The 27546-nt window shown below is 31.9% G+C and overlaps 1 protein-coding gene across 1 annotated transcript; it reads right to left on the bottom strand.

The window, feature by feature from the left end:
• Positions 1-5184: 5184 nt before the first annotated feature.
• On the bottom strand, positions 5185-17852 carry LOC127734581 (temptin-like). The gene is made up of 3 exons (XM_052244530.1): positions 17601-17852; positions 15280-15427; positions 5185-5375 (listed from the first exon to the last, which is right to left on the bottom strand). The coding sequence occupies exons 1-3, from the start codon at positions 17787-17789 to the stop codon at positions 5302-5304; spliced, it is 411 nt and encodes a 136-aa protein (XP_052100490.1). The 5' UTR covers positions 17790-17852; the 3' UTR covers positions 5185-5301.
• Positions 17853-27546: the final 9694 nt, after the last annotated feature.

The following is a 27546-nucleotide window of genomic DNA, read 5'->3' on the forward strand; positions in this document are numbered from 1 at the left end:
AGGTCAGGTTTTTTTCTGACTGTTAATATCGTCTTTACACTAATCTATTGGATGTTGAATGTGTACTGATTGATATTTTAGTCTTAGATGCATGATTATTTTTGTTAGTTGTTATTGTCTTTGAACTATAGCTAGCTGTCATTAACTGCGAGTACTCTCAGATCTGTTGTTAGGGATGAGGGATGGATATATACCCTTCCACGTCCTGTCTGTGTTTTTGGTTGATGTTTTTCTTTGTATCGATCTGAAGAGTTAAGCCTTTTTCAACTGATTTTCATAGTTTGCTCTTATGTTGTGCTATTGCACCACTGTCCCACGTTAGGGGGAGGGTTCAGCGCTGACAAACATGTTTAACTCTGTCATATTCTTTATGCGCCTGTCCCAAGTCAGGAGCCTGTAGTTCAGTGGTTGTCGTTGGTTCATGTCTGTCATATTTTTTTTTTTAAATTGTTTTGTTATAAATTAGGCCGTTAGTTTTTTCAATTAAATTGTTTCATATTTTTCATGTCGGGCCTTTTATAGCCAACTATCCGGTATGGAGTTTTCTCATTGTTGAAGGCCGTACGGTTGCCTATAATTGCTTAAATCCACTTCATTTCAATTTTGGTGGATAGGTGTCTCATTGGCAATCATACCACATCTCCTTATTTTTATTAAGTATTTCAAGAGATAATTATAATTATAATTGAAGCATTTGGATCATTATCGGTATTTGTACGACTATGCCCCCAGCAGAGCTATAGAAAAACAATACATTAACGGGTGTTACACGGACACTTTTTATGAATAGAATCATTCGTGCATGATCAGTAAGTTCATGGGCACTTTAAATTTCAATTAGATTTGAACTTTTTGTTTCACCGACATATTTCCCGTCTTTTTATTAAAATATTCACGTTGGGATCAGTAACTATATTTTTTTCAAACAATTCCAGTATGTTACTATTCATATCAGCGCACTAAGGGAATGACCATTTTTAATCCTGATCAACACTATCAGAGACATATAAAAACCTTTAAGCATGTTTTAAAAAAATCCAAAATATATGCCTATATATATCTAATAACAAGACAAAATCCATTTTCGCATAACATTTCATTCACTAATGAAATAGGAAATTCATTCTTTTGATACATTTATATTGTTATTGAATTCATATATATTGAATTCATATATTTGGGAGCAAACGTACATTTTTATTATTTTTTAAAGGGGGAATGGGGGATGGAATGGCACATCCTGCATTTTTTCAAATCTTTTTCATACATTACTTACTTGCGAAGTTGCATTTTAAAAAGTCTTAAATGTGTACGACATTCATCTTTTACTCTGACATGGTTCTTTTTTATAAAATTATTATATTCTTGAATTTTTGAGAAAAAAACTCTCGGCTGAAGGGAATTGAAAACAAATTTGTTTATACTGTAACTTACATTAACTGGTATATGGCAATTTAAGTTTCTAATCTGTTTAATTTTGCTTCCTCTTCTAAATGCAAAATGTACTACTTCTTTCTTGAAACGTCGTACAAGTCAGATACAAAACAAAGGTGACGAAAAAACAGGCCGGAAACAAACTGCCGTATAGTTCTTCTGCACTTGTAGTCAGGTCAAGATCCTCGGCTATCGCCTCGGACCTGACTACTCGTGCAGAAAAACTATCCGGCAACAGTTGTTACCGGCCTATTTCTTTGTTACCTTAGTATTGTATCTAATACTTAAATGGAACATAGATGACATTAGACATTAATGACTTCGACAACACAATGTGTAATCTTTTTAAATTTAAATCGACGAGTGTAACAAAAAAATATTTGTATATAATTTGATCTAAATAAAAACAAAATGGTGTGAAAAATGAACTAATCGTAACCTTCCATGATAGAGAAATTAACCGTCTATAAATCATAAATAATTTCTAAATTTAACATTAGACAAAACCATAGATAAAAGTTATTTTTTACCATTTCAAAATACTATTTAAGAATGTATCTTATATTGAAAATGGAAAAGTAAAACAATCGATATTCAGTTATGATAAACTAGAGAGTGTTGAAGATTTGTTATAAGTAGATATGTATAAATTAAGGTGAGAGTAGAATACCGGTGTTCAAATCTCGTAATCGATTAAGAAAATATACATAAAGGTAACAAACACAAACTTAGGAAATCGCATGAACTCTAAATTTAGCGAGACTGGGTGCGTAAACATGGTAAGCGTCTCCTGCTAAGCATGCATAAACCGCCATAATAATCGACATTCATTCAAAATATCATATCAGGAATAGGACACACTCGGAAAAATAACTGATCAAACAAATATACTTGTATATAAGAAATAAGACCGTGGGAACATGTTTTTAGGGAGTTGACATACCGTTACAGCGTATCAGTCAACTAATTCGTGATGATGACTGTAAAACTTATGTAATGTCGATTTCAGTCGTTCTTCCTCATAACTTTTTTGGTTCGAGCGTACCAAGTGGTTAGCCCTGTATCTTTGATGAGTGATTATAGATGAACAATTAACTTTTTACTTTTTCAGAGAATTTAATTCGGCCAATTGCTAAGATAATCAAATGAGCTTGCATAATCGTTCAAAGTTGTGTTAATAGTATCTAAAACATTGTCTGAACTTTACATCAAAATTTAAGTGGGAGAATGAAAACAAAACTTAAATACAATTGTTGTGGACAAACAATGCAACATGCAGTGTTGGCAATAATAAGTGTCTTAATGACGCAAGCAAAATATTAACAGGTTTTCTTACTTTATAATTAAAGGCGTGATATATACATTTAATGCCAAATTTCTTCAAATAGAATTCTTATTGTTAACCACATGACAAAGTATTACTTTAGTATCTAAACTCTAAGTGATGTTATTATCTATCAGATATAAATCTTCAACTTAATAGTAAACATGTCTGCTACGAACTGCCTTAAAGCCGTGGTGATTAGATGGAGAAAGAATGCGTTAACTTCTAAATATGCTTTGAATGAAGATGTGCAGCAAGTATTTGACGCAATTGCTGAAGGGAAATTAAGAATGGCCAGAATTCTTATTGAAAGAAAAGTTGATGTAAACTGTACAGATAATATTGGAAGAACTCCGTTGATAGCTATATACAGACTCAATAATATCCAAATAAGCGAAGAAGACAGATTACATTTTGTAAAATTTCTGCTTAAAGAAGAGGGATCAATTCTGAATAATACTGATGTTTTGAAAACAAGCTTTAGATTATGCCAGCGAAAATGAATTGCATCAAGTAGTAAAGGTTATTTCTGATGCTATAAAAGACTTTTTTTATAATCTTATGTCAGAATTTTGACAATCCTTCAGGTACAGAATAACTATCAATTAAAACAACCATACATTGTGTAATTGTAACCATAAACCATTAGTGATTAAAAAATATACTTATTTCATGGTAATTCAATTCTTCAGACACTTTTGTGTTCAGTACATCCAGAAAGCGACCACAGACAATAAGGAGACGATTTTTATTGTATGTTTAAACATACTTTGAAGGTTTCATGATAGTTATTCTGAAAAGTTTATGAAAACATGGTCTGAATTGGTTTATGAACTAATTTTAGTAACTGCGACTATTTGTGTATCGGTACAAATGTCCTTATTTTATGATGAGTTGTATGCGCCTATATACGTACCGATAATTGAGTCGAGTCATGTATATGTGTTCAAGAACATGTTTAACCCTGTCACATTCTTTATGTGGCGGTCCGAAGCCAAGAACGTATTATCCAGGGGTTCAAGTTTGCAATAGTATGTCATAATTGTTTTTCGATCAATGTTTTACTGTTCAGTTTATTTAAGTTTAAGTCTGACAGTTGTTTTTTTTCCAGAACTTCAGTTTGTCATCCCTGGTATATCTTGCTAACTGGGTATGGTTTCATTTACAATTACACCACATGTCTTTGTTTTCATGTAGTGTGTCGATGTTATATCAAATCTTACAAGTACACACGAAACGAAAAGAGACCTTGAACTTTGACGGGTTAAGCATATTTGCTTTTTGTGCATTCTACAAGTCTAGACTCTATGAGCAATGTTAAGCTAGTCATATTCGCTTGTTCAATGATTGCAAAGAGGCAATTGGTTTAAGTAGCTACGTGCATTATTTGACTTGTTAATTTAATTACCTTTTGTCTTCCACATTTTCATCAGCGGTTGTCCTATAGCTCTGTATTTTTCTTTTGGGAATACAGTTTTTAAAGTTAAGCTTAAGTATTAAACGATGTGGTCATTGAAGGAAGTCCCAATATCAACAGTAATAAATAGCAATACATTTGATGCGGTATGATTGCCAATGAGAAAACTATCGACCAGCGACCAAAGGACACGGATGTATATATCTATATGTCACCGTATAGCCATCAACAAAGCTCAAAACCCATACCGTATAGTAAGCTATACAAGGTTCCGGTATGATAAAATGGTAACCAGTTCAAAGGAGAGAAAAATATTGAAGGACTAATATTACAGACAGCAACCATTGAAAACCATTGAATCACAGTTTCTGACTTGGGACAGGCTAAAAAAATGTGTGTGTGAGCGTTGAGTCGCCTTACCCGAGACAATAGTGTAAGAGCCTCAAATAAGAATAAAGAGGTAAAATAAGACGGGTACAACAAGTGCAGCAGGATCCGTTAACACTTCCGAGGCAACTGAGAACTTCCTCCGTTTTTGTGGGGTTCTTGTTACTCAGTCTTTAGTTTTCTATGTAGTGTTTTGTGAACCTGTTTGTCTTTTCGTCGTCATTTTTTTGTTTTGCCATAGAGTTGTCAGTTGATCTCGACTTAAGGGTTTGCATATCCATTCGATATCTTCCATCTCTTTTTTGGAAATGGCTTAACTCGCCAAATGTGAACAAAGCACAAAACACTCATAATAACAAAAAGCTAAAAGAGGAAGTACCGATTTAAGCGTAATTCCTAGGTCAAAGCCAATTTCAATTAAAAAATAAAACTTACAAAGATTTCAATACTTGTTTTCTTAGAGTAAAATATCAATTAGCGTACGGACGTCATAAACAAGATGACCAAGATGTGCAATGCCAAAATAAGTACCGTCACGATGTTGGACCATAAGTGTTCATTGTTGTATAGCAGTAGATATTAAGTTGCGTTTTAATTAATTGAAAACAAAATCAACCGATACTGACAATATGTATGTTTCTTTATTGAATGTAGGTCTAGATATAAACAGAATGTGATATTACAAATTCTTTGTGCATTAATCTAACAACATGCATTAGATTAACAGTGAAAATCTCAACTAACAATGTTCAAGACAGTCGCATCTAAAGTTTTGCCAAGAACATACAGCACTTCCAACTGGTTCACATATACCTATAATAGATATAAATGAAATGAAATTTAATAACACGTTGGCGATAATAAGATTATGTTATAAAAGTATATTTAAGCGCCAAATTCTCCCTTCAAATACATGGATTTTTTCTTACAAGTTCTTACGGATCGCACAAATTCACGGATCCGTACGATTTTGGCCACTTTTGCGACCGATTTCAGATTTGTTATATTGTTGATGTTAAAGTTTACGATCCACTATGTCTTTTAACTTTATACGTTTAGGGGCTTTTGCCAAAATGCATGGATTATGATAACTGGGTGAACTATGAAGTCTGGCTTATATTGATCAAAGTTGCATGTCAGTAAAAAGTGGACCACAGTTTGTCCCATAGGAATGCCAAGTGTCTGTAGAAAACGACGTCCACCTAAAGTAATAAGTTCGTTGTCAAGAAATAATCAAGCACCATGTCAGTTTCACAGTTATGACCTCTCGTTTTACTCAGTTTTTTTACAATGTTTACTTTGTCTGTCTTTAAAAAGATAATTGTACATGTATCTTCCTTAAGCTTGTACATTTGATTAAAGAAAGTTTGACTTACAATTTTGTTAAGTTAATCCTGATCACCCCCAGTTTTTGGTGGGGTTCGTGTTGCTTAGTCTTTGGTTTTCTATGTTGTGTCATCTGTACTATTATTTGTCTGTTTGTCTTTTTATTTTTGGCCATGGCGTTGTCAGTTTGTTTTCGATCTATGAGTTTGACTGTCCCTCTGGCATCTTTCGTTCCTCTTTTTTAATCACGAGGAATGATTGAGTAAAGGGTGTAAATGTTTGGAAGCCATCGTTACTCTATACTCTATACTATGAAATAAACGGTATATAGTTTCTCTTGATCTCTCCTTTTTTAATATTCATTAATTTGGTGAGCTGGTTACCTCATTGCCTCAATGGAAGCGATGCCACTGTTTGAGTGCGGGAGGTCTTTGGTTCGACCCCCCTTTTTATGGAGCTACATATGTGGTAAATGCATAGAATTTACATGTTCCACTCCTTACGATGCCTAGTTTGTGGCCCCCTTTTCAAAATCCTGGATCCACATTTGTTATCGAAATCTTATTATTAGTTATATATATGAGTATCTTAGGTTTTTCTATGTGTCTTACCTAACACGTTCACTTCAATGATTTATGCAGTTAAAAGAACATCGGTGACCCCTATAAATTGTTTATAAATAAAATGGATAAAACACTATAAGTTAGTATACTTCAAGGGAAATAAAATATTTTGCCAGGAAATGTCTTTTGTATTTGGACTCATATAGTATCCCGTTTATCAAAACAACACATAACAATCCTTAATCGAGCACACATTTTAAAATACAACCATATAGGGAATATTTTTATTAATACGCCTAATGATAAATGGAAAATACTTTTACTTAGAAATTAAATGAAAGCGATACTCTGACAAACACTGATTTTAACATTTCTGAAATTGTCAGAAAAGTATCCTTCTTATAAATTTTATCCCCGAAAAAATTATAAATAAATATTATTTATAAATAATATTTTTGTTATAATAGTTTGTTTTGTAAAAAAAATAAAGTTGGTGGGATACTTTTTTTACAATGGTTGTGTTTTTTTTAATGAAATGTGAATTATATAAGAAGAAAAAGTGTTGTTTGCATTGATCTGTTGAATCGTCCTTGTAAATCTGTTATATAATTTATTTTCTTCTCATTCTAATTGTTTCGTAATTCATGTTAATTTTTCAAAATGTATATCATTTCAGATTTTGGTAAGTATCTGGATAAATTTCGTGCAAAAGTAATAATCCATTCAATTTATTGTTTGTTTTGATTTGTTTTTTTTTATTTTGTTTTGTTTTTTTTCTTACTCAATTTATATTTTTCGTCACAATTAAGTGGAACTTCGGAGTTTTAGAGCGATTGAAGCAATAGCGATTCCATGTTTGGTGGTTTCTATTTTGCACGCATCTTGTTTATTAAAGTTGCCATTATATTAAGCGCAATCGGAATCATTTTACAGGATTGATAATTTACTTCATTTCACGGACACATTTGTTCGGGCATGCATCGAAATGAAATTAACTTATGATATCGTATGATAGGTAAGGGATACGTGTGTTTATACGTCATCTAAGTGTCAGTGAAAATTAAGGCGGATATCTAAAAAACCACGTGATAAATAAAAATGCATGATTTCTTTCATTTTTCATCATGTTAAAATTATTAAATATGGACGAAAATTCCAGAGTAAGATTTTAAGAGTTTTGGACTAATACTGTGTTTTAACTTGGGCGACGTATTTAATCAAATTCATTGGTTGACAATAACCAGTCCCATTGGGTCCGTACGTCGAGTTACGTACGTATGTCATTTTATTGGAAATCTCTATTACGGATTATAACGAGTTATTACGATGTATTTACAGGAAAATTCCATGATTTGTTACAAGTTGTTATTGATAACTACGAGCAACTTACGGCCATTTTTACGAGTATATTACGGAATTTTACTCTTCATCAAAGCTTTTACGTAAGAATACCATAATAGCCCTATTTCTCGTAAATACTATTATAGCCCTATTTCTCGTTATTACCATAATAGCCCTATTTCTCGTAAACACCATAATAGCCCTCTTTCTCGTATCAAACATAAGCTGAAAGTACTCGGCAAGGAATTTGTTTTTGTCACATCTGATAAGACTGCCTATATATTTTCATTATTGTCTGACGTAAATTTTATATTGAGGTTCTGCAAAAGGAAATTTCAAATTCACCAACATTCCAACTGACTCAAAACACCTTAAAAATACAGATTTATTTCATCTCCAAGCCATTGTTCCATTACTAAACAGTCTATTCTACAGTACTTATTAGTACACTTGGTTCAATCAAACCAGGTAATACATTTTTCGATTAAGGTCTACGAAAATTGAGGAATTATTTACTTTTGAAGTGTCAAAAAATTGTTTGGAGTACTTGATAAATTGCATGCTCATATTGGTGCTTTCGAATCTGTTCAAAATTTAGATTTTTTTACCCTATATACCAATTTGCCTCATAATTTCATTAAGAAAAAAATCACACACCTAATTAAATAAGCATTTAAACAGTCAGAATGAAACTATATGTTCAAACTCTTTAAGGTATTTTATTAACAACAATCAAAAGAAATATGTCTATTGGACCTGTTTTGATATGATAACTGCACTTGAACTTTTACTAGATAAACTTTTTGTCGCTATGGAGGTTCCGTTTATCGCCACGTTATGGGAATTCCAATGGAGACTACTGCGCACCACTTATTGCGGACCTGTTACGGGTCACATTTTATGTATAAAATCTGCAAAAACTCATCGAAAACAAAAATCTGATACAAAAATTTAATAACTCTTTTAGATATTTGGATGATACTTTGGCTCTCATTAATGACGACTTCAGTATGTACATTTAAAAAACATTTTTCTTGTTGAATTTACTTTAAATAAAGCTAATACAAACGATGAACACTACCCTGTCCTCGATCTTGATATCTTTATCTCTAACGGGAAGCTTAATACTAAAATTTACGATAAAAGAGATGATTTTTTATTTCCTATTGTTAGTTATCGTTTTAAGATGGTGAAGTTCCTTTGGCACCATCGTATGATGTTTTTATATTTCAACTTGTTCAATTCGCTCGTGTATGTAATAAAGTATTTGATTTTAATGAAAGAAATCTCTGTATTACTGAAAAATTACAACACCAGGGTTTTCGATATCACAAACTTGTCAAAACTTTTACTAAATATTATCATCGCTACAAGAACATCATTGTTTAATATAGACCAACGTGCTTATACGTTCAGGTATTTCATATTCCATCTTTATGGTAATTTTCTATACAAAGCACAAATATGTCGTCATTCACCTCAAAAACTAACCAAACCTTTAAACATACTTATTCACAAGGAATATAGTTACGATACCGTTGTCAAAGCATTAAATATGGCACTTTTTGGAATTAATATTGATTCATTCATAGAATCTTTGGTTCGGAATAAAACACATTAATTCCAAAACCAGTTGTTGGCATGGTACGGGTTATGTTCTTCTCGTATCATTTATGATGGCATGATACCAAACTCCTAACGGGAGGAATAGTAATTGATTTTTATATATATGATGAAGACATAATCTTTCAATCAGTTTAATTGAGGTCCGGAGCTGGCATGTCAGTAACTATAAGTAGTCCTTTGTTAAATTATGTTTCGTAAAGCCATCGTAGCAAGACCCGAATGAAATCGTGAGGAACACGTTAGCACTCGTAATAATCCGTAAATAATCCGTAAACAAATCGTGAACTAACCGTAACAAATCGTGAACAAACATTGTTACGAGTCATTTGCGGATTCTTGTGAGTTTACAGATGTTTACGTGTTGTTGCAAGCGGTTTACGAGCGGTTTGCAATTGGTACGAGTTATTTAAGGAAAAATCAAACCGTGCACAATCGCAAGCAGATTTTTGACATCTCTTTTCATGGATCCTTAAGAGTGACTACGAGTTATGACGAGTTATTTAAGGATGCTTGCGATTGTGTACGAGTCGGTAATAAGTAAGGACCTGCAAGAAAAATCTGTGTATGTGAAGGGGCATAAATTGGCGAGAAATAATTTTTCAAATGAACAAATGGAGCATCACATTGAACTCGATAACATTTTTTAAAGATTTATAGAAATGACTCATTGAACGATTGAGCAAAACACAGTTATCAGCCAGGTCGATTCGTAACAATTGACACTATTTCATTTATGTTAAACAATATCACTGTGTCTAAACTACACCGGCAAAAAATGTTTGGACTCTATGGTATCTAATGTCCGGCACGGTGACGGAACATCAATAGACAGAGAAAAGGTAGTTTTCTGTTTCTTTATTTGTTATTTTATGATATCGAAGAATATATATACATATATAACTATTTTCTATTGTGAGATGTAATATTTTCTACAACCGTTCTAGATTAACGGAGAAATAAGTAAAAATGCACCTCAAAATGACGAATTGAGTGAACCTTGCCTCGAATTTGTTTAACATCTCGTTAAATTGTTCACATTGTACGGAAAGAAAGGTACGGAAAGAAAGGTACGGAAAGAAAGATATTGACATGGATATTGCAAAACTAGTCACTTTGAGCACATCAATACTTGTATTTCTGTGTATAGAACGAAAGAAATGGGTCATGTCAAAATGGAAGCACCTGGTTTTGTCAATGTGTACAAACCGGTTTTGTCCTAGATTTCACAAGGCAGAACCCGGTTTTGTCAAAGAAAAAAATGCATAATCGCATAATATTATTGAACTTCAGTGTTTAAAAGGAGTCTGTTGGCTCGTTGGAAAACGATTTCTTTCAAAGGACAACTTATTATTTATTTGAATCTGTAAACACTTGAAATCCTACTTTATTGGAACAAAAATAATAATAACTTTGCTTTACATACCGCCGAGCGTAGCGAGGCGAACAATTTTTTTTTTGCCATCAAAGGTGGGGGTAGGGGCGTGCGACCTATACGCCGCTTGGATTCGCCACTAATGTTATATATATATATATATAACTAAATCGTATAACAACGTAAATTTTTTTATAAAAAAACCGGGACACCCGCGAAATTGGATGCATGTGACTAGGATGATCATGTTTATTCTAAAATTTCACATTGATATTTTAGAATCGTCGAAATGCGAGACCAAGGGATGCAAATTCGTGGCGTCTCGAACTATTTGTATGAAGCCTAATATGTCCGAGGTTAGAAGGCCTGACTGCAACATACGTCGCACACAGATCTTTTATCTAACGATGTTTCTATCTGTCATTTGTCCATTGCCCTTGACCTCATTTTCATAGTTCAGCGATTTCCTAACAACATGAATAGCTGTGAGTGTCACACTGATAATAGTTGATATCAAGGATCATGGTTAACATTTCGTGTTCAAGTCCGTTTCTCTAATATCCTAAGTAATAGGTCAACTGCATTTGTTCATATGGCCACAAGACTATTTATGTGACCTTGAACTGATTTTCTTGATTAATTGGTAAATGTTAAGTTTTTATTTATTTTTGTTTTTGGTTTTAATGATTGTAATGTGTTCATGTCCGTCTGTCAGGTTTCTTTAGATCTTGACTTGTTTATGGTTCCATGAACAATGTTAAGTTTATGTGATACTTTTATTAAATTATTTATCTTACAGATCTTCAAAATAGATTCAATTACGATCATTCAAGCAGTCGTTACATGTCAGAGCGTAAATAAAGGCAACAGTAGTATACCGCTGTTCGAAACTCATAAATCGATAGAGATAAAAACAAATCCGGGTTACAAACTAAAACTGAGGGAAACGCATCAAATATAAGCACTACAAAAGTCTAAAAGTCTGAAAAGACCAGTTTTTGTCTTAATTTGCATGAACTTTTACTCGACATTCTCCAAAAGTATGACTTGTGTCTTAATTTTTCTTGACAAATTCTCATTTATATTAAATTTGTATGAAATTTACTCGACATATTCTCGACATTCTGAATATGGTCTTAAAATTTCTTGACAAATTCTTGACATTTGAATACTGTCTTGAAATTTCTCGACATATTCTCGACATTCTTATTTTTTCTCAGTATGGCTTGACATATTCTGAACATTTTGAATCGTGTCTTAAATTTACTTGACAGGTCTGAGTTTTACAAATCATGACCAATATTCATAATATAACTTTAATCTTTATTTCTCTTTGTATGATATACTGTTATTTCAAGTTACACTTCTTTACAACAAAAATAAAAGTTGGGCATGTAAAATAATTGAAAATTTGGGTATATAAATATTTTTACAAATGCAAATATGGCTATGAAATCTAAAGTATAAAATAATTCAAATGTGGGTGTGTTGATATAAAACAATTTCAATGTGGGTTTTTAAATAATTACAAATTTTGATTCCTAAATCTTATAAATTAAATGATTCAAACCAATCATACTACAGACATATTTCATTCTACATTCATAATATTCAATGTTGATATGGTAATAATTATTATACCAAAATGTGGTTTTTATAAATAGAAAATTATGATATACAAATCATTCATTTAACAGAAGAAAAAATTTGTGTAATGTCATCTGTTGGAATATATTAAGTATTACACATGGACAGGATGTTTCCCATAAAATTAAGGTATTCCACACCCAGAGTACACGCAACTGTCAAATAGAAGTTATTGCTTTACCTGTAATCAGCCATACAACTTATCAGTTGACCGACCATGCCACTACAATTCAAAAAGTTTGTTGATAGATGAAAATGAAAATCATCATTTTGATGAAAAAAAATTGAATTGAAATGGATTTTCTTCATCAAAATTATGAAGTTAATTATTTTAACATAAAAACAAATTGAATAATTCCCAAAGATTAAAAGAAAATTATTATCTACTCCAGGAATAATAAAAAAAATGTATTTATAATGGGTCCCATCAATGATTTTTATAGAAATCATCGGTCTTATGAAATGGTTCTCAAACAGACATGCATAATATAGATCTAAACATTTTATTCTTTTCAGGAAGGAGTTATAAATCACAAATATTTATTTTTGATAAAAATTATAAAATTCAACACTCAAATTTGAATAAAAAATGTTTTTGGGTTGTTCTTAAAAATGAATAAGGTTTTTGAATCAAGATGGGAACAAATTCTTTGACCTAAACGAAAGCCCCCCCCCCCTCTTTTTTTAGCCACACAAACCCAAAAGATGAATTGCGGGGTCCAAAAGAGATACAAGACACCTATTTTAGTAAAGCAAATTTGACTGGCAGTTTTGCGAACGGCAAAAATCTAAATGCTGTTTGTCAATACCTTCGACTTATATTCCAAGGAAAACAATTACTTAAATGTTTAATAAAAATAAATCAAAATTAAACTACATGGGGGATTATTCAGGGTATTCCAACTCAGTTGCACCAAAAGGGTATCTTACTATACCAAATTAATCCTTGATTCTTCAAAGTTTAGTTTAGCCATAATAAAAAAGGAGTATATAACAGCAATAGAATGTCATAAACAGTGCAGAATAAGTCTGTTCACATTTCAGGCGAAATTTATAATGTTGAGATAGTGTCAAGACATATTTAAGACTGTCAAGAATGTGTTGAGACATATTCAGACATTATTTAGAATGTCAAGAATATGTCGAGACATATTCAGACATTATTAAGAATGTCGAGAATATGTCAAGACAGATCGAGACAAATTTAAGACAGTCAAGAATTGGTCGAGACTAATCCAGACTCTTATCAGATGATACAGGAAGTGTCGAGAAATTTTAAGACAATGTTCATACTGTCAAGACACTTGTCAAGAAAAATCAAGAACCTTTTTAGACAAATTCATACTATGTCAAGAATTTTTAAAAATTATTCAGACAAATTAAGAATGTCGAGTAAAAATTCATGCAAATTCAGACAAAAACTGGTCTTTTCAGACTTTTTGACTTTTGTAGTGAAGAGGAGAACAACGACACAACAAAAACACAACATTAAAATGCAACACACACAAAATCGAACTATAATATAACAATGGCCATTTTTCTGACTTGGTACTGGACATTTTAAGAAAAAAATGGTGGGTTGAACCTAGTTTTGTGGCATGCCAAACCTCCCGCTTTAATGGCAACGTCAAACACAACACCAAAACAACAACATCACATGACAGAACCACAATACAAATAAATGGGAGAACATATAGGACAAAGAAACACACGAATAATAGCTAACAAAAGGTACTAGGCTTAAAATTCAATACGCCAGACGTGTGTCTCGTCCACACATGACCAACCAGTGACGCTCAGATAAAAAAAGTTTAAAAGCCAAATCAAGTACAAAGCTGAAGAGCACCGAGGACCAAAACTTCCAAAAAGTTGCGCCTTACACGGCCAGGGTTTTCTGCCTGGGACAAGAACATCCTTATTATTTAGAATAATTTATAATTTTGCAAACAGTAATTTTTTCTAAATGACTATATAATAGATATACATGATAAAACAGAAGTGGGGACTAACTACAGAATAAAATCGGATACATTACATAAAACAACTTAATCCAACACATAAAAATACACAGCCGAGTTAGCCAAAGCCTCAACGAACAAAGTGACGTCACATTTGAAATTCTAAAAAAACACACAAACTCTAAATAATATGTAGTATTTTGGCTTTGTTTTACAATAAACATATATGTGAATTTCTTTTGATGGACAATGTTTAGATCCGTGTTAACGTTGCTTTTCATAAATTTGTGGTTTCAAAAAAAACCAAAACCGGGTGATTGTGTAGTAAACAACATTGACAAAACCGGTTTCTTTCATTTTGACATGACCCATTTCTTTCGTTCTATACACAGAAATACAAGTATTGATGTGCTCAAAGTGACTAGTTTTGCAATATCCATGTCAATATCTTTCTTTCCGTACCATGTGAACAATTAAAGGAGATATTAAATAAATTCGAGGCAAGGTTCACTCAATTCGTCATTTTGACGTGCATTTTTCTTATTTCTCCAATAATCTAGAACGGTTGTAGAAAATATCACATCTCACAATTGAAAATAGTTATATATGTATATATATTCTTCTATATCATAAAAATAACAAATAAATAAACAGAAAACTACCTTTTCTCTGTCTATTGATGTTCCGTCGCCGTGCCGGATATTAGATACCATCGAGTCCAAACATTTTTTGCCGGTGCAGTTTAGACACAGTGAATTTTGAAAAGCGGTTCAAGTAAGACAAACAATTTATTTGTATAAATAAAGGCAACAGTAACACTAAAAATGAATAACGACCTATTATTTGCCTATTTACATAGTTTGTTTATATTTGAAGAGATATACCTGGGTGTCCAATTGCTTTACCGGCAGGTGTCTGACCAGGTGTCCAAACACAGTTGGGGTCTCCTAATTCCTCGCCATTTGTTTTACCATCTCTGTCTGTATCCTCCTTACAAATAGTTGACCATGATCTCCCAAATGTACTATAAGCCTGCAAATTAATGCATTAATGTTATAATTATAATTTCCAATTCAAAAGGTGTTTGATGTTTTAAGAATGAAGTCATGTTGATGGGTACATTCTTCCTTTTATTGTGAAATAAACATATAGACAACATAAAGGAGTAAAACTTATATCAAGATCAAACATTCTTTTGAAATGAAATATCATTGATATGTTCATTTTCTGACAGTTGTTTTCCATTCGTTAATTTAGTTGATATAGTTTGATTTTGTCAGGTCTCATGGACTTCTCCCTTTTTAAATTTACTCGGAGTTCCTTTTTTTTTTTTTTGGTTTTTTAAATTTCAGTGATCTTTCATTTCATATTTAATTTGACCACCCAACTGATTAGTCTTATGCAGACGTATCGTAACACATGTCTCGCGTACCAAACTATAAGCCTTGTATCTTTAATGATTTTTTTAGACCCAGATTCCACCAAACATTTTTTCGTGTAATAAACAGTTTTGGTCTTCAACTTTTACCTTTATTCTTACAATTGACATTGCTATTAGTAAAATTACAGATGTCATATTATTTCACACAATTTATATGTTTTATAAAAATAAGAAGATGTGGTATGATTGCCAATGATACAACTATCCGCCAGAGTTCAAATGACGAACTCAAACTGTTTGCAGAAAGGATGACAAATTACGCCTACAACCAATTAACTATTTCGTTATTATTTGTGACACAGATATTCAAGAATGTTGCAATAATCAAGAGGGCTTCTGTTGTGAAAAGATCGTTCACACTTTATTGTTAACAACATTTGTTCAGTGGCTTCATTGAAAGCAGCGAACCTCTATAACGATAAACTTTAAAAAAGGAAGGATTTTGATATAATTTTAATTAGCAAATGTAGTCTCATGGTAGCGTGCTCACCTCGAGTGCAGGAAGTTGTGGGATTGGTCATCGAACAATGCAGGGTTCATATTTATATCGCAATAATATTTTATTTCCCTGAATGTGTATTTAATTTGTCATTAGACATTAAAATCACCACCCATCCGTGAGAAAATATTGTTGGAAGGTTGCTTCATATTTTTATTTTTTAGCACTAGGTCAATACAGCAGCTGGTTGACTGTTAGGCCTTTAAAATGAAACAAGTTCAGTAGTTATTGCTCAGTTTTCTCTATTGTTAAATTCAGAAACTGCTGAAAACTAGTGTATCTTCTCTCTCAGACAAAGTTTAACTTATGTGGAAACCCCTGTTCCTTTTGCACATATTGCTTGTGAAGTATTGAAGGATTTGTAAATCCTGTGCTTTCAAAGTATTTGTTTGGGCATAACTGATGAAGATAAATCCAAAAAAGCGCTTCGGCCGTTCCAAATATATTTTATTTCATTATATGGAAATTACGGAAACGTTAAACAATATTGCTGAACAAGGCCTTGTGATTTCAAAAACAAAATAACATCTTTCTGATGTTCAAAGACATTTCTATGAGACATCTTTTTTTTATTTATTTCTATTGATGCCTGACATATTTGGTATAGGAGCTTTAAAATATTTCTTGAAGGAGACATACTACCTCGATAGGCTGTATTAAAATGTTGTGATTTCTATTTTGATAATGGAAATAGCTTCACCCTCAAATATATTTAGATTGAGAAATATAAAAGAAAAAAAATCATTTGAGACAAGGTTATGACTATCACATACTTGATCAACAAGATAGATCAAGGATGTACGGATATGGCGTTAAACAACACTCAATCCATTAACTTAAATCGTCAAACTTCTAATTTATATCATTTATTATGTCCATCTATTTTAACACAATAGGAATAATATCAAAAAGATATTCAATATATACATAGCAAAAATTATATTATGGAACTGAGGTTCCAGCTCCCTCATGCAAAGTTTACAGATGAATTTAGCTATTATTTGTAGGTACCATTTGGTCATATAGTGTTTCTATACCAATAAATCCTTGGCTTTCAATTGTTTGGCTTTGGAGCGTTTCTGATTAAGGTAAATCCAGAAAAATGCTTCGGACACATAAAATATATAGTGTTTGATTCATACTGTATGTACAAAAAAAATACAAAAATGTTAAAAAAAGATATGTGACATTCCAACAATCTGCACATACAATTCCTTTTGCAAGAGAGCAATGTTTCCTTTCGAATTATCAAACTGTTTACTCACAGTTCCAAAGGGGTTTTTGCTGTGTGTGTGATGGAAAGGGTTCATATGACCTACTGGATCCCAAACAGCGGAGGTTCCACACGGATTCGGTACACTATAACCATTAGGTATTCCGTCTCGATAATTGGGTCGACAAAGCACTGTTCCAACAACTGACAATGCTAGAGTAATCTGTACTAGCATTTTCATTTCTGAATATATGATTAGTAAACTTCTCGTAAAAATTTACGCTGATATTACTGCTTACTTTAATCTTAATTTTTTTTTTTTGTATTGCAAATTACGTTGTTTTAATTTAAACATGCTGTTATATTAATACTTTTATCAATAGATTGTTTACCAAACAATGCAAATGCATAATATAATATTACAAAATAAATTTTCAAGATATTTGAATGACTTTTTATAACTTTCTTCGTAAATCTACCTTTAGTCGAAAACTTACCGTGACACACAGGAAAAGTGTAGAAATGACCACAGCGGAAATAGTTTTGTAGTAGAGATAACGATTGTCCAGTAATTAAGATCACGATTTTAATGACCTCAATAAAAAAAAGATAAGAAAGTATCAGTTACTGTTTCTCTTAATTAAGACCAAGAAGTATTACTCTTTGTATTAACATTAATGCAAGAAGAACTGTGTGTCAAAGAAAATCTAAACATAGCTTTGTCTATAATGTTGGTTTTTTTTAATTAATACACAAAACATTTTCGGTTAATACATTTCATTATTTTTTATTGTATAATTCATTATCCGCCTAAACAGATGTTTAAATCCAAGTTTTCTGATCAGCTACACGTTTGATGCTGAGTATCCGGATCAGCCATAAGTTTGAATCTGATTGTTTTGAACAGCCGAGCCTTTAAATTTGAGTGTTTAGATCAATAGAAATCAAGAAATTTGCATGAAATGCCATATTCGCATTATTACCGATTTTGTCATATTCAGGACTTTGACACTATATACTGGGTGCGTATTTGTAATCATTTGGTGAATTGTGTGAGAAGCAAGAAGTTCTAACACCATCCACGCTTTGAATGCATCAAATTTATAAAGTTTTATATAAAAATAAGGAGATGTGGTATGATTGCCAATGAAACAATTATCAACCAAAGTTCAAATGAAGTGGATGTAAGGAACTTTAGGCAACTGTACGGCCTTCAACAATGAAAAAAACTCATACCGTATAATCGGCTTTAAAAAACCCTGACTTGAAAAATATGAAATAATTCAATTGAGAAAACTAACGGCCTAATTTAGAACAAAACACAATTACTGACAAACAAATATGACAGACATGAACCAACGGCAACCACTGAACTACAGGCTCCAGACTAGGGACAGACACATAAAGAATGTGACGGGATTAAACATGTTTGAAGGCGACAACCCTCCTCTAGCCTGGGACAATGGTGTAACGGCACAACACAAGAACAAACTATGCAAAACAATAAACAGAAAACAAATTTGAGAAACAGCAGAAAACGACAACCACTCAATTACAGGCTCCTGAATTGGGACAGGCGCATATAGAATGTGGCAGGGTTAAACATGTTTGAAAACGCAAACCATCACCTTACCTGGGACATTGGTGTAACAGTACAATACGAGAACAAACTTTAAAAATCATTTGAAAATGTTTCTTTGTTAGCACTTGATCCATACTGCTACTGTTAAAATGATAGTCCCAGGCCGGGTCAGATGACTAGTCAAAGCGTTGGTACTGACATGATTTATGACAAACATTTCCTAAAATCTCATTTGATAAATGTAGAAACTATCAAGAATCGAAGGTTCAAGCTCCGTCTGGGAAGTTGAAGTTAGATGATTATTTTTTAAAGGTCAGTTTTGTCATTTAGCACCTCAAGTATTCATACCTCTATTACTTTCATTTTTTAGGGTCGGGCGTTCCTCCTAATGAAGGTATATCAATGTGTTATTTTCATTATCTATCACTGGGTCGATCGATAACACTGCTGATGGACGGCTCGTCCCAAAGTTATCATCAGCTCAGTAATCATTGATTCTGTACTGACATGCTCAATAACACCTCCGTTGATGAATTTACGAAGCGAATGTTCAAACTTCATTAGACATAGTGGAAGAATAACGGGCTACGTAGATACAGTACTTGCATAAAAAGGCGTTACTATTTGACGTGAGTTCGATTAATTGGTGAATGATCAGTGAAGGATTGTTGAATGATCCACGAATGACCGGTAATCGTTGCTCTATAGCTTATATGACTTACCTGACGGATTATATGTGAGAGTAATCGTGATAATAATCTGCGATCAATCAGATCATTTATTATATGCACGTATCGAAAAAACGTATTAGATAAAAACAATTCATATATCAAACGAGCCCTACAATATTTATTAAGAGAAAAACGCCGACATCGACGAAGATACTTGTACCGATCATGTGGATGCAACTTGATCGCAATGACATATGAAAAATATAAATAATTGTTCTCCGTATGATATTTATCATTGGTACTTTTATTTTTTATCCGAATTTATATACCATTCTTTACATATAGCGACCAGCCTGTCAGAAGTTTATACACTTTCCTTTCTGCCTTTAATGATTACTATTTATGCTCCTTCTCTCTTTTCAAATAACAGAAGAGTTCATCATGTTTGTTTGCAGTCTTTCTTATTTTATCTAAAATGTTTTTTCGTTAAACATTGAAAAGAAAATACTATGCTTGTACAAATTATGTTCATTAATTACTTTAGAATACATTTTAATTAAATTGCTTAAGAAGGCCACTATTTTTTCGTGATATAGAAAATGATGATCGTCAAAGATAGGTTGTTTATATTTAGTATAATAAATAAAGCACAGATTCTAAACTTTTTCTTCACATTGATATAAAAGTTTCAATAAATCTTCATTTTTAAATAATATCATTTACTGCCGTTGGATATTAGAAATTTTAGTTACTCGGGATGGGTTGATTTTCATTAAATGTGATAAATGTAAGGAAAACAAATGCTAAACTTTTCGCATTGATTATGAGTGCCAATATTTCTTTTTTATATACAAAATAATTTACCTTAGTTTGACATTTGTGATTTCGATACCTCGGGATGGGTTATTTGATTTTTAGTTTTCAGTTTTAACATTTGAACTGTTAGTCGAAATCAGTAATTTTAAATTTCATGAAAGTTGAATCATAAAAGATAAAAAATGCATAATTTTTTTTTTCGTATTGATTAAGTGTACCATTATTTCATCATTATAATTGAAAGAATAAACCGCCATTGGTTAAACGTACTTTTTGTATCTAACATGTCTAAGGATAAATTGTGTTTTCATTAACATGTGATAAATATAACAGTTAAGATTCTTATTGTTTTGCTTATATTGATTTAGAGTCATAAAAACATGTTTTCTTATTGAAAATTATGTACCTTCGTTGGATATAAGAACTGTATGTAAATTGAGGGTAGTTTTTTTACATAAAATGAGATGAACAAAAATGAACAGGTACTTCAAAAAATATTTTATTTAATAATAACAATAACGGTACAAATTTTACTGCAACAGATGCGCATTTTGACATTTAGGAATGTCAATATTTCTTCTTTTCTACAAAAATGAGATAATGTGGTATGATTGACAATGAAACAATTATCCACCAGAGTTAAAATGAAGTGTTAGTAAGAAATCATGGACAACTGTACGGCCTTCAACTATGAGAAAATCCCATATCATAAAGTCGGCCATAAAAGACCCCTGACATGAAACATGTGAAACAATTCAAACGAGAAAACTAACGGCTTAATTTACAACAAAACAATCTACGAAAAACAAATAAGCCAGACATGAACCAACGTAATGGCAATCATTTTACTCAATAAATAATTGTACTTTTTTGTATCTCATGATGGGTTGTTTTCAATTAATTGCGATTATATAGGAGTACAGCTATAATTTTTGTTTGCATTTATGAGGAGTACAACTGTATTCCTACAAAATTGAAATTAATGATATTTGGTGACTTTTTGCATAAAATGTGATAAGTTTGAGAATAAATTCTTTTTTTGTTCGTATTCATTTATATTAGAGTGCGAGTACTTCTTTTTTCATTGGTTATGTTCATATATACACATAGAAAAAAAGAATCGCATTACCCTGATTTCCCCACAAACCAAATTGGTACTACAAATGAAATAAAATTCGTTAAGGCCTGGAAAGTATATAAATTAGGCCATTTTGTAATTGACCAGACCACAGGAAAAAACAAATTAAAAAGTTGGAAGAAAAATAACGAGTTCAATGAATTATTTTTTTTTACAAACAAGAGGACGTCTTAGGTACGTTTAACTTAGGGTGATAACATGTAGACAGTTCTCATCACAATTTCTTTTATTTGGAAAACGCAAATATGTGTCAGTAGTTACAATAAACACCACAATCTCCAAAATCGATAGAATAACCGTTCACACGAATCACCGATGAGTATCTTCTTCTTATTCCATGCATCAAACGTTGACATTTGTGCTGTTGTAGTCTTTGCCATTTCTGATGCAAGGCTTTGGTCGAATTCGGAACTAGGTGCACTCTCTCACGTACTACGAAGATCAATTTTACTTAATCGAGGATTTATCTCAAGCTTTGCACTAGGAAAGGCAAAGAATACTACAACAAAATATTCAACGTTGGAACCATGGAACGAGAAGTTGGTAGGTATTGATGATTTGTGTGAACGGTGGTATCACTGCGTATTCAATAGTGTTGTGTTTATTGTTACCACTGAAACATATTCTCATTTCAAAAAATATGATTGGGCTATTGAATGTTTTTACTTGTAAGCACCAATAGTTCATCACATCATCTTGTTTGACAAAAAGGTATTTAATTAAATTCGTTATTTTTTTTCAACCTTTATATTTTATTTATGCTTGTGATCTTTTCAATAATATAATTGCATAATATACATGATATATATATATTTGGACCATAAATTATATCATTTGTTATGATAGTTTGGTGTGTGAAAATGCGAATTATATAAGAAGAAAAAAAAACAAAAGTGTTGTTTGCATTGACCTTTTGAATCGTCCTTGTAAATATTTTATGTAATTTATTTTCTTCTTTTCTTAATTGTTTTGTAATTCCGTTTGATTTTTCAAAATGTACAGCATTTTAGATTTTAGTAAGTATCTGGATTAATTTTTGCAGAGAAATGATAATTCCTTCAATTAACTGTTGTTTGTTTTTCTAGAGGAACTTTTGCGTTTTAGGGAGGTTGAAGCAACCGAGATATCATGTTTTGCAAGTTTTTATTTTGCACACATCTTGTTTATCAAAAATAGTTACTTTATATTTAGTGCAAAACGGAATCATATTATAAGATTGATAGTTTAATTTGTTTTCGAAAATTTCACGAATACATTTTTGCAACTTTGCGGACGAATTTTTTCGGGCATGCATTCTAAATGAAATAAATGAAACTATGATTCAAAAATATACCAGAGGTTAATCATGACGAAACAAAAATTCGTCCGATCAGTTAAATAGTATCGTTTACGTGCAACGGATCTGACTTATTGGATCGGCCAAGTAACATCTATCTGGACAACGGTCACCAATCAATTATTCAAGTAATGATATGCACGAAACAGAACGGGTGCTTTCAAAATTCAAATTTCAACTTGAATCGACACATCTATGCATGTTGTATTTGTGCCCAGTTCTATAAATGTTTAAACGTAAATATATAATTATAATAAAATTTTTTGGGCCTCTGCATAGTTCTCAATAAAAATGCAAAATGTAAAACCGTACATGAAAAACATGAACTTACTACGATTGTAACCGAGCTGAAGTTTCATGAACATGATTATGATTTTGTTGTCGTTGTATGCAGTGATAAGCAAACAGTTAATTGTTGTTGTTTATATATTATTCCAGTTCAAATGATTTCCGATCATACAAATATGTACAAAAGCCTATTTCATATTCACTCTAAAAGTTTGCCTTTACTTGTCAAATATAAATGAAAATCAGGTAAACTCAGTTTAGTATGCGTGATTTTAAAGTAATTGTAATTCCTTGACGATTTAAATAAAATCTTTTCAAATGTTAAAATGTGTATATATTTAGTAAATATGTATCTTTCTCAATGTATATGATTTTGGATAAAACAAATATTTCCTTAGAACATAAAAGATGTAACTATATGCAAAACAGCTTACAGAGGTAGCAAATATTTTTAGCGGTTATTTAATTTCAATAAATAAGTTAATTTCCGCTTGCTATGTGAGTTCTGATGAAAATTTAGCTATATTTTCGGAACATTAAAGGTTAGATCTTTTTTCAAAACAGCAGTCAAAGATAGCAAACTATTCATTTTCTGCACTTAACAATTCATTACAATACAATAATAAAATATCCACTTCCTATATGAGTAAAGACAAACAAATACCAAATAACATTAGAAGTAAAATCACAGAACACGTCTTTCATTTATTGAATTCCAAAATTTACATGTTCTTTACCAGTCAAATAGTTTCATTAAAAATAAGGAAATTCCAGCTTTCTATATACTGCATATTACTATAAAATTTTATTGTTTCTTAACACATTAGATGTAAAAATGGACCGGAACATGACTAGTCGGTGACGGATTGATAAACTGCTGACTAATCGCTAAAACACTAACAACTTAGGATGCAAATACTGTGTACAAATATTTTGTTTTAGGAAGACATCATCACGATCGGTTGAAATTCAAACATTACGACAAAACAGATTATTGCAGCTTTTTTTTGGCGAACTTTTCATTCTTTGTTGCAACATTCCAACAGTGCATACATATGAAGTATACCTCTCAAAGTCGATACGATATTCCAGAGCGTGTGTTTCCTAACATGATTACTTTGAAAGAGGATTGCTGATTACAACGCAGCCATTAAACCAACGGTCCCAAGTGGTAAGGTTGAAGTCAATTCTATTTGTTTGTTTTACGAACGCTATTAGGATATGGTTGAACATTATTGAATATCTGACCATGAATATGTTTCAACTGTCTTAGCCGAAAGCGTATCCTATTCCCTCGATTGAGATATCACCGAATAAGACTTTTTTTACCAAATATGTCCTTGCCACACGACGGGTTCTAAATCGAGGCTGCATATGTTTACTTATAGGACCTGAGATCACCTTCGATTGTTGGTTGTACTCGAATTGTTCATTCTTTAAACTTTTATGTTATGTTTTGTGGATTGTTTTCGTCGTTTCTCGTTTTTTGTCATGGTATTATGGGTTTTCTTCGACTTCGGAGTTTTGCTTATCCTTTAGGTGTCTTATGTCGACCCTTTTTGTTTACATTAGATGGATTCTTTATATCCTCTCAACTAATCAAGTATTTATCGAACCCTGATTTATAATATATTACGTTCATTTACAACTGTACAGCCTTCAACTATGAAAAACCCATATCATATAGTCGGCCATAAAAGACCCCTGACATGAAACATGTGAAACAATTTTAACGAGAAAACTAACGGCTTAATTTACAACAAAACAATCTATGAAAAACAAATATACCAGACATGAACCAACGTAATGGCAATCATTTTACTCAATAAATATTTGTACTTTTTTGTATCTTATGATGGGTTGTTTTCAATTAATTGTGATTATATAGGACAGATACAATTTTTGTTCGCATTTATGAGGAGTGCAACTGTATTTTCTACAAAATTGAAAATGATATACCGTCATTTGGTGACTTTTTTCATAAAATTTCATAAGTTTAAGAATAAAGTTTTTTTTTGTTCGTATTCATTTATATTAGAGTGCGAGTACTTCTTCTTTCATTGGTCATGTTCATATATAAACCTAGAAAAAAAGCATCGCCCTACCCTGATTTCCCCACAAACCAAAAAGGTACTACAAATAAAATTCTTTAAGGCCTTGAAAGTATATAAATTAGGCCATTTTGTTATTGACCAGACCACAGGAATAAACAAATTAAAAAGGTGGAAGAAAAATAACGAGTTCAATAAATTATTTTTTTTTACAAACAAGAGGACGTCTTGGGTACGTTTAACTTTGGGTGATTACAAGTAGACAGTTCTCGTCACAATTTCTTTTATTTGGAAAACGCGAATATGTGTCAGTAGTTACAATAAACACGACAATCTCCAAAATCGATAGAATAACCGTTCACACGAATCACCGATGATAATCTTCTTCTTATTCCATGCATCAAACGTTGACTTTTGTGCTGTTGTAGTCTTTGTCGTTTCTGATGCAAGGCTTTGGTCGAATTCGGAACTAGGTGCACTCTCTCACGTACTACGACGATCAATTTTACTTAATCGAGGATTTATCTCAAGCTTTGCACTAGGAAAGGCAAAGAATACTACAACAAAATATTCAACGTCGGAACCATGGAATGAGAAGGTGGTAGGTATTGATGATTTGTGTGAACGGTGGTATCACTGCGTATTCAATATTGTTGTGTGTATTGTTACCAATGACACATATTCTCATTTCAAAAAATATGATTGGGCTATTGAATGTTTTTACTTGTAAGCACCAATAGTTATACATTGTCAATTTTTAGTGTTCATCACATCATCTTGTTTGACAAAAAGGTATTTAATTAAATTCGTTATTTTTTTTCAACCTTTATATTTTATTTATGCCTGTGATCTTTTTAATAATAGAATTGCATAATATACATGATATATATATATAAGACAAAAGTGTTGTTTGCATTGACCTATTGAATCGTCCTTGTAAATATTTTATGTAATTTATTTTCTTCGTGTCTTAATTGTTTTGTAATTCCGTTTGATTTTTCAAAATGTACAGCATTTTAGATTTTAGTAAGTATCTGAATTAATTTTTGCAGAGAAATGATAATTCCTTCAATTTACTGTTGTTTGTTTTTCTTGTTTATTTTATTTTCTAATTCAATTTATATTGTTCGTTACACTTCTAGAGGAACTTTTGCGTTTTAGGGAGGTTGAAGCATCCGAGATATCATGTTTTGCATGTTTTTATTTTGCACACATCTTGTTTATCAAAAATAATTACTTTATATTTAGCGCAAAACGGAATCACGTTATAAGATTGATAGTTTAATTTGTTTTCGAAAATTTCACGAATACATTTTTGCAACTTTGCGGACGAACTTTTTCGGGCATGCATTGTAAATGAAATACATGAAACTATGATTCAAAAATACACCAGAGGTCAATCATGACGTAACAAAGATCCGTCCGATCAGTTTAATAGTATCGTTTACGTTCTTGAACTCGTATGTTTTACTATTTGACTGATCGATAAAAGATCGTGACGAACTCTTGACTGATCGATGACAAATCGTTGACTGATCGGTTACATATAACGGATGCAACGCATCTGACTTATTGGATCGGCCAAGTAACATCTACCTGGACAACGGTCACCAATCAATCATTCAAGTAATGATATGCACAAATCGGAACGGGTGCTTTCAAATTTCAAATTTCAACTTGAATCGACACATCTATGCATGTTGTATTTGTGCCCAGTTCTATAAATATGTTTTATACTATATATAAAAATATTGATTTTCGCGAACCATTTAGGTCACAGAAATTCCAAAATATGGCCTCAGTAAGGAGAGTTGGACAAATAATATGAATACACAGAACCCCGATCCAATTTATCTTTTGCTAAAAGTATTCATCATTTTCTGTTTTGTATGTACTAACAACATTCCATTTTTCTATAATTTCGATTAAAATATTCTAAAACCTGCAGTTAAAATAGGTCACATGCCCCAAATAAACATTCCCCGATTGGTTGAACTAATGTGGCGTCGATGTAAAGTAACGCCAGCCTCGATGTAATGCACACGCTTCACAAGAATAAGGAGAGTTGTACAAATTATGTGAATACACAAACCCCCGATCCAATTTATCTTTTGCT

This window comes from Mytilus californianus, unplaced genomic scaffold, assembly GCF_021869535.1.
Source record: "Mytilus californianus isolate M0D057914Y unplaced genomic scaffold, xbMytCali1.0.p SCAF_3, whole genome shotgun sequence".
In the NCBI taxonomy this organism is placed as follows: Eukaryota; Metazoa; Mollusca; class Bivalvia; order Mytilida; family Mytilidae; genus Mytilus; species Mytilus californianus.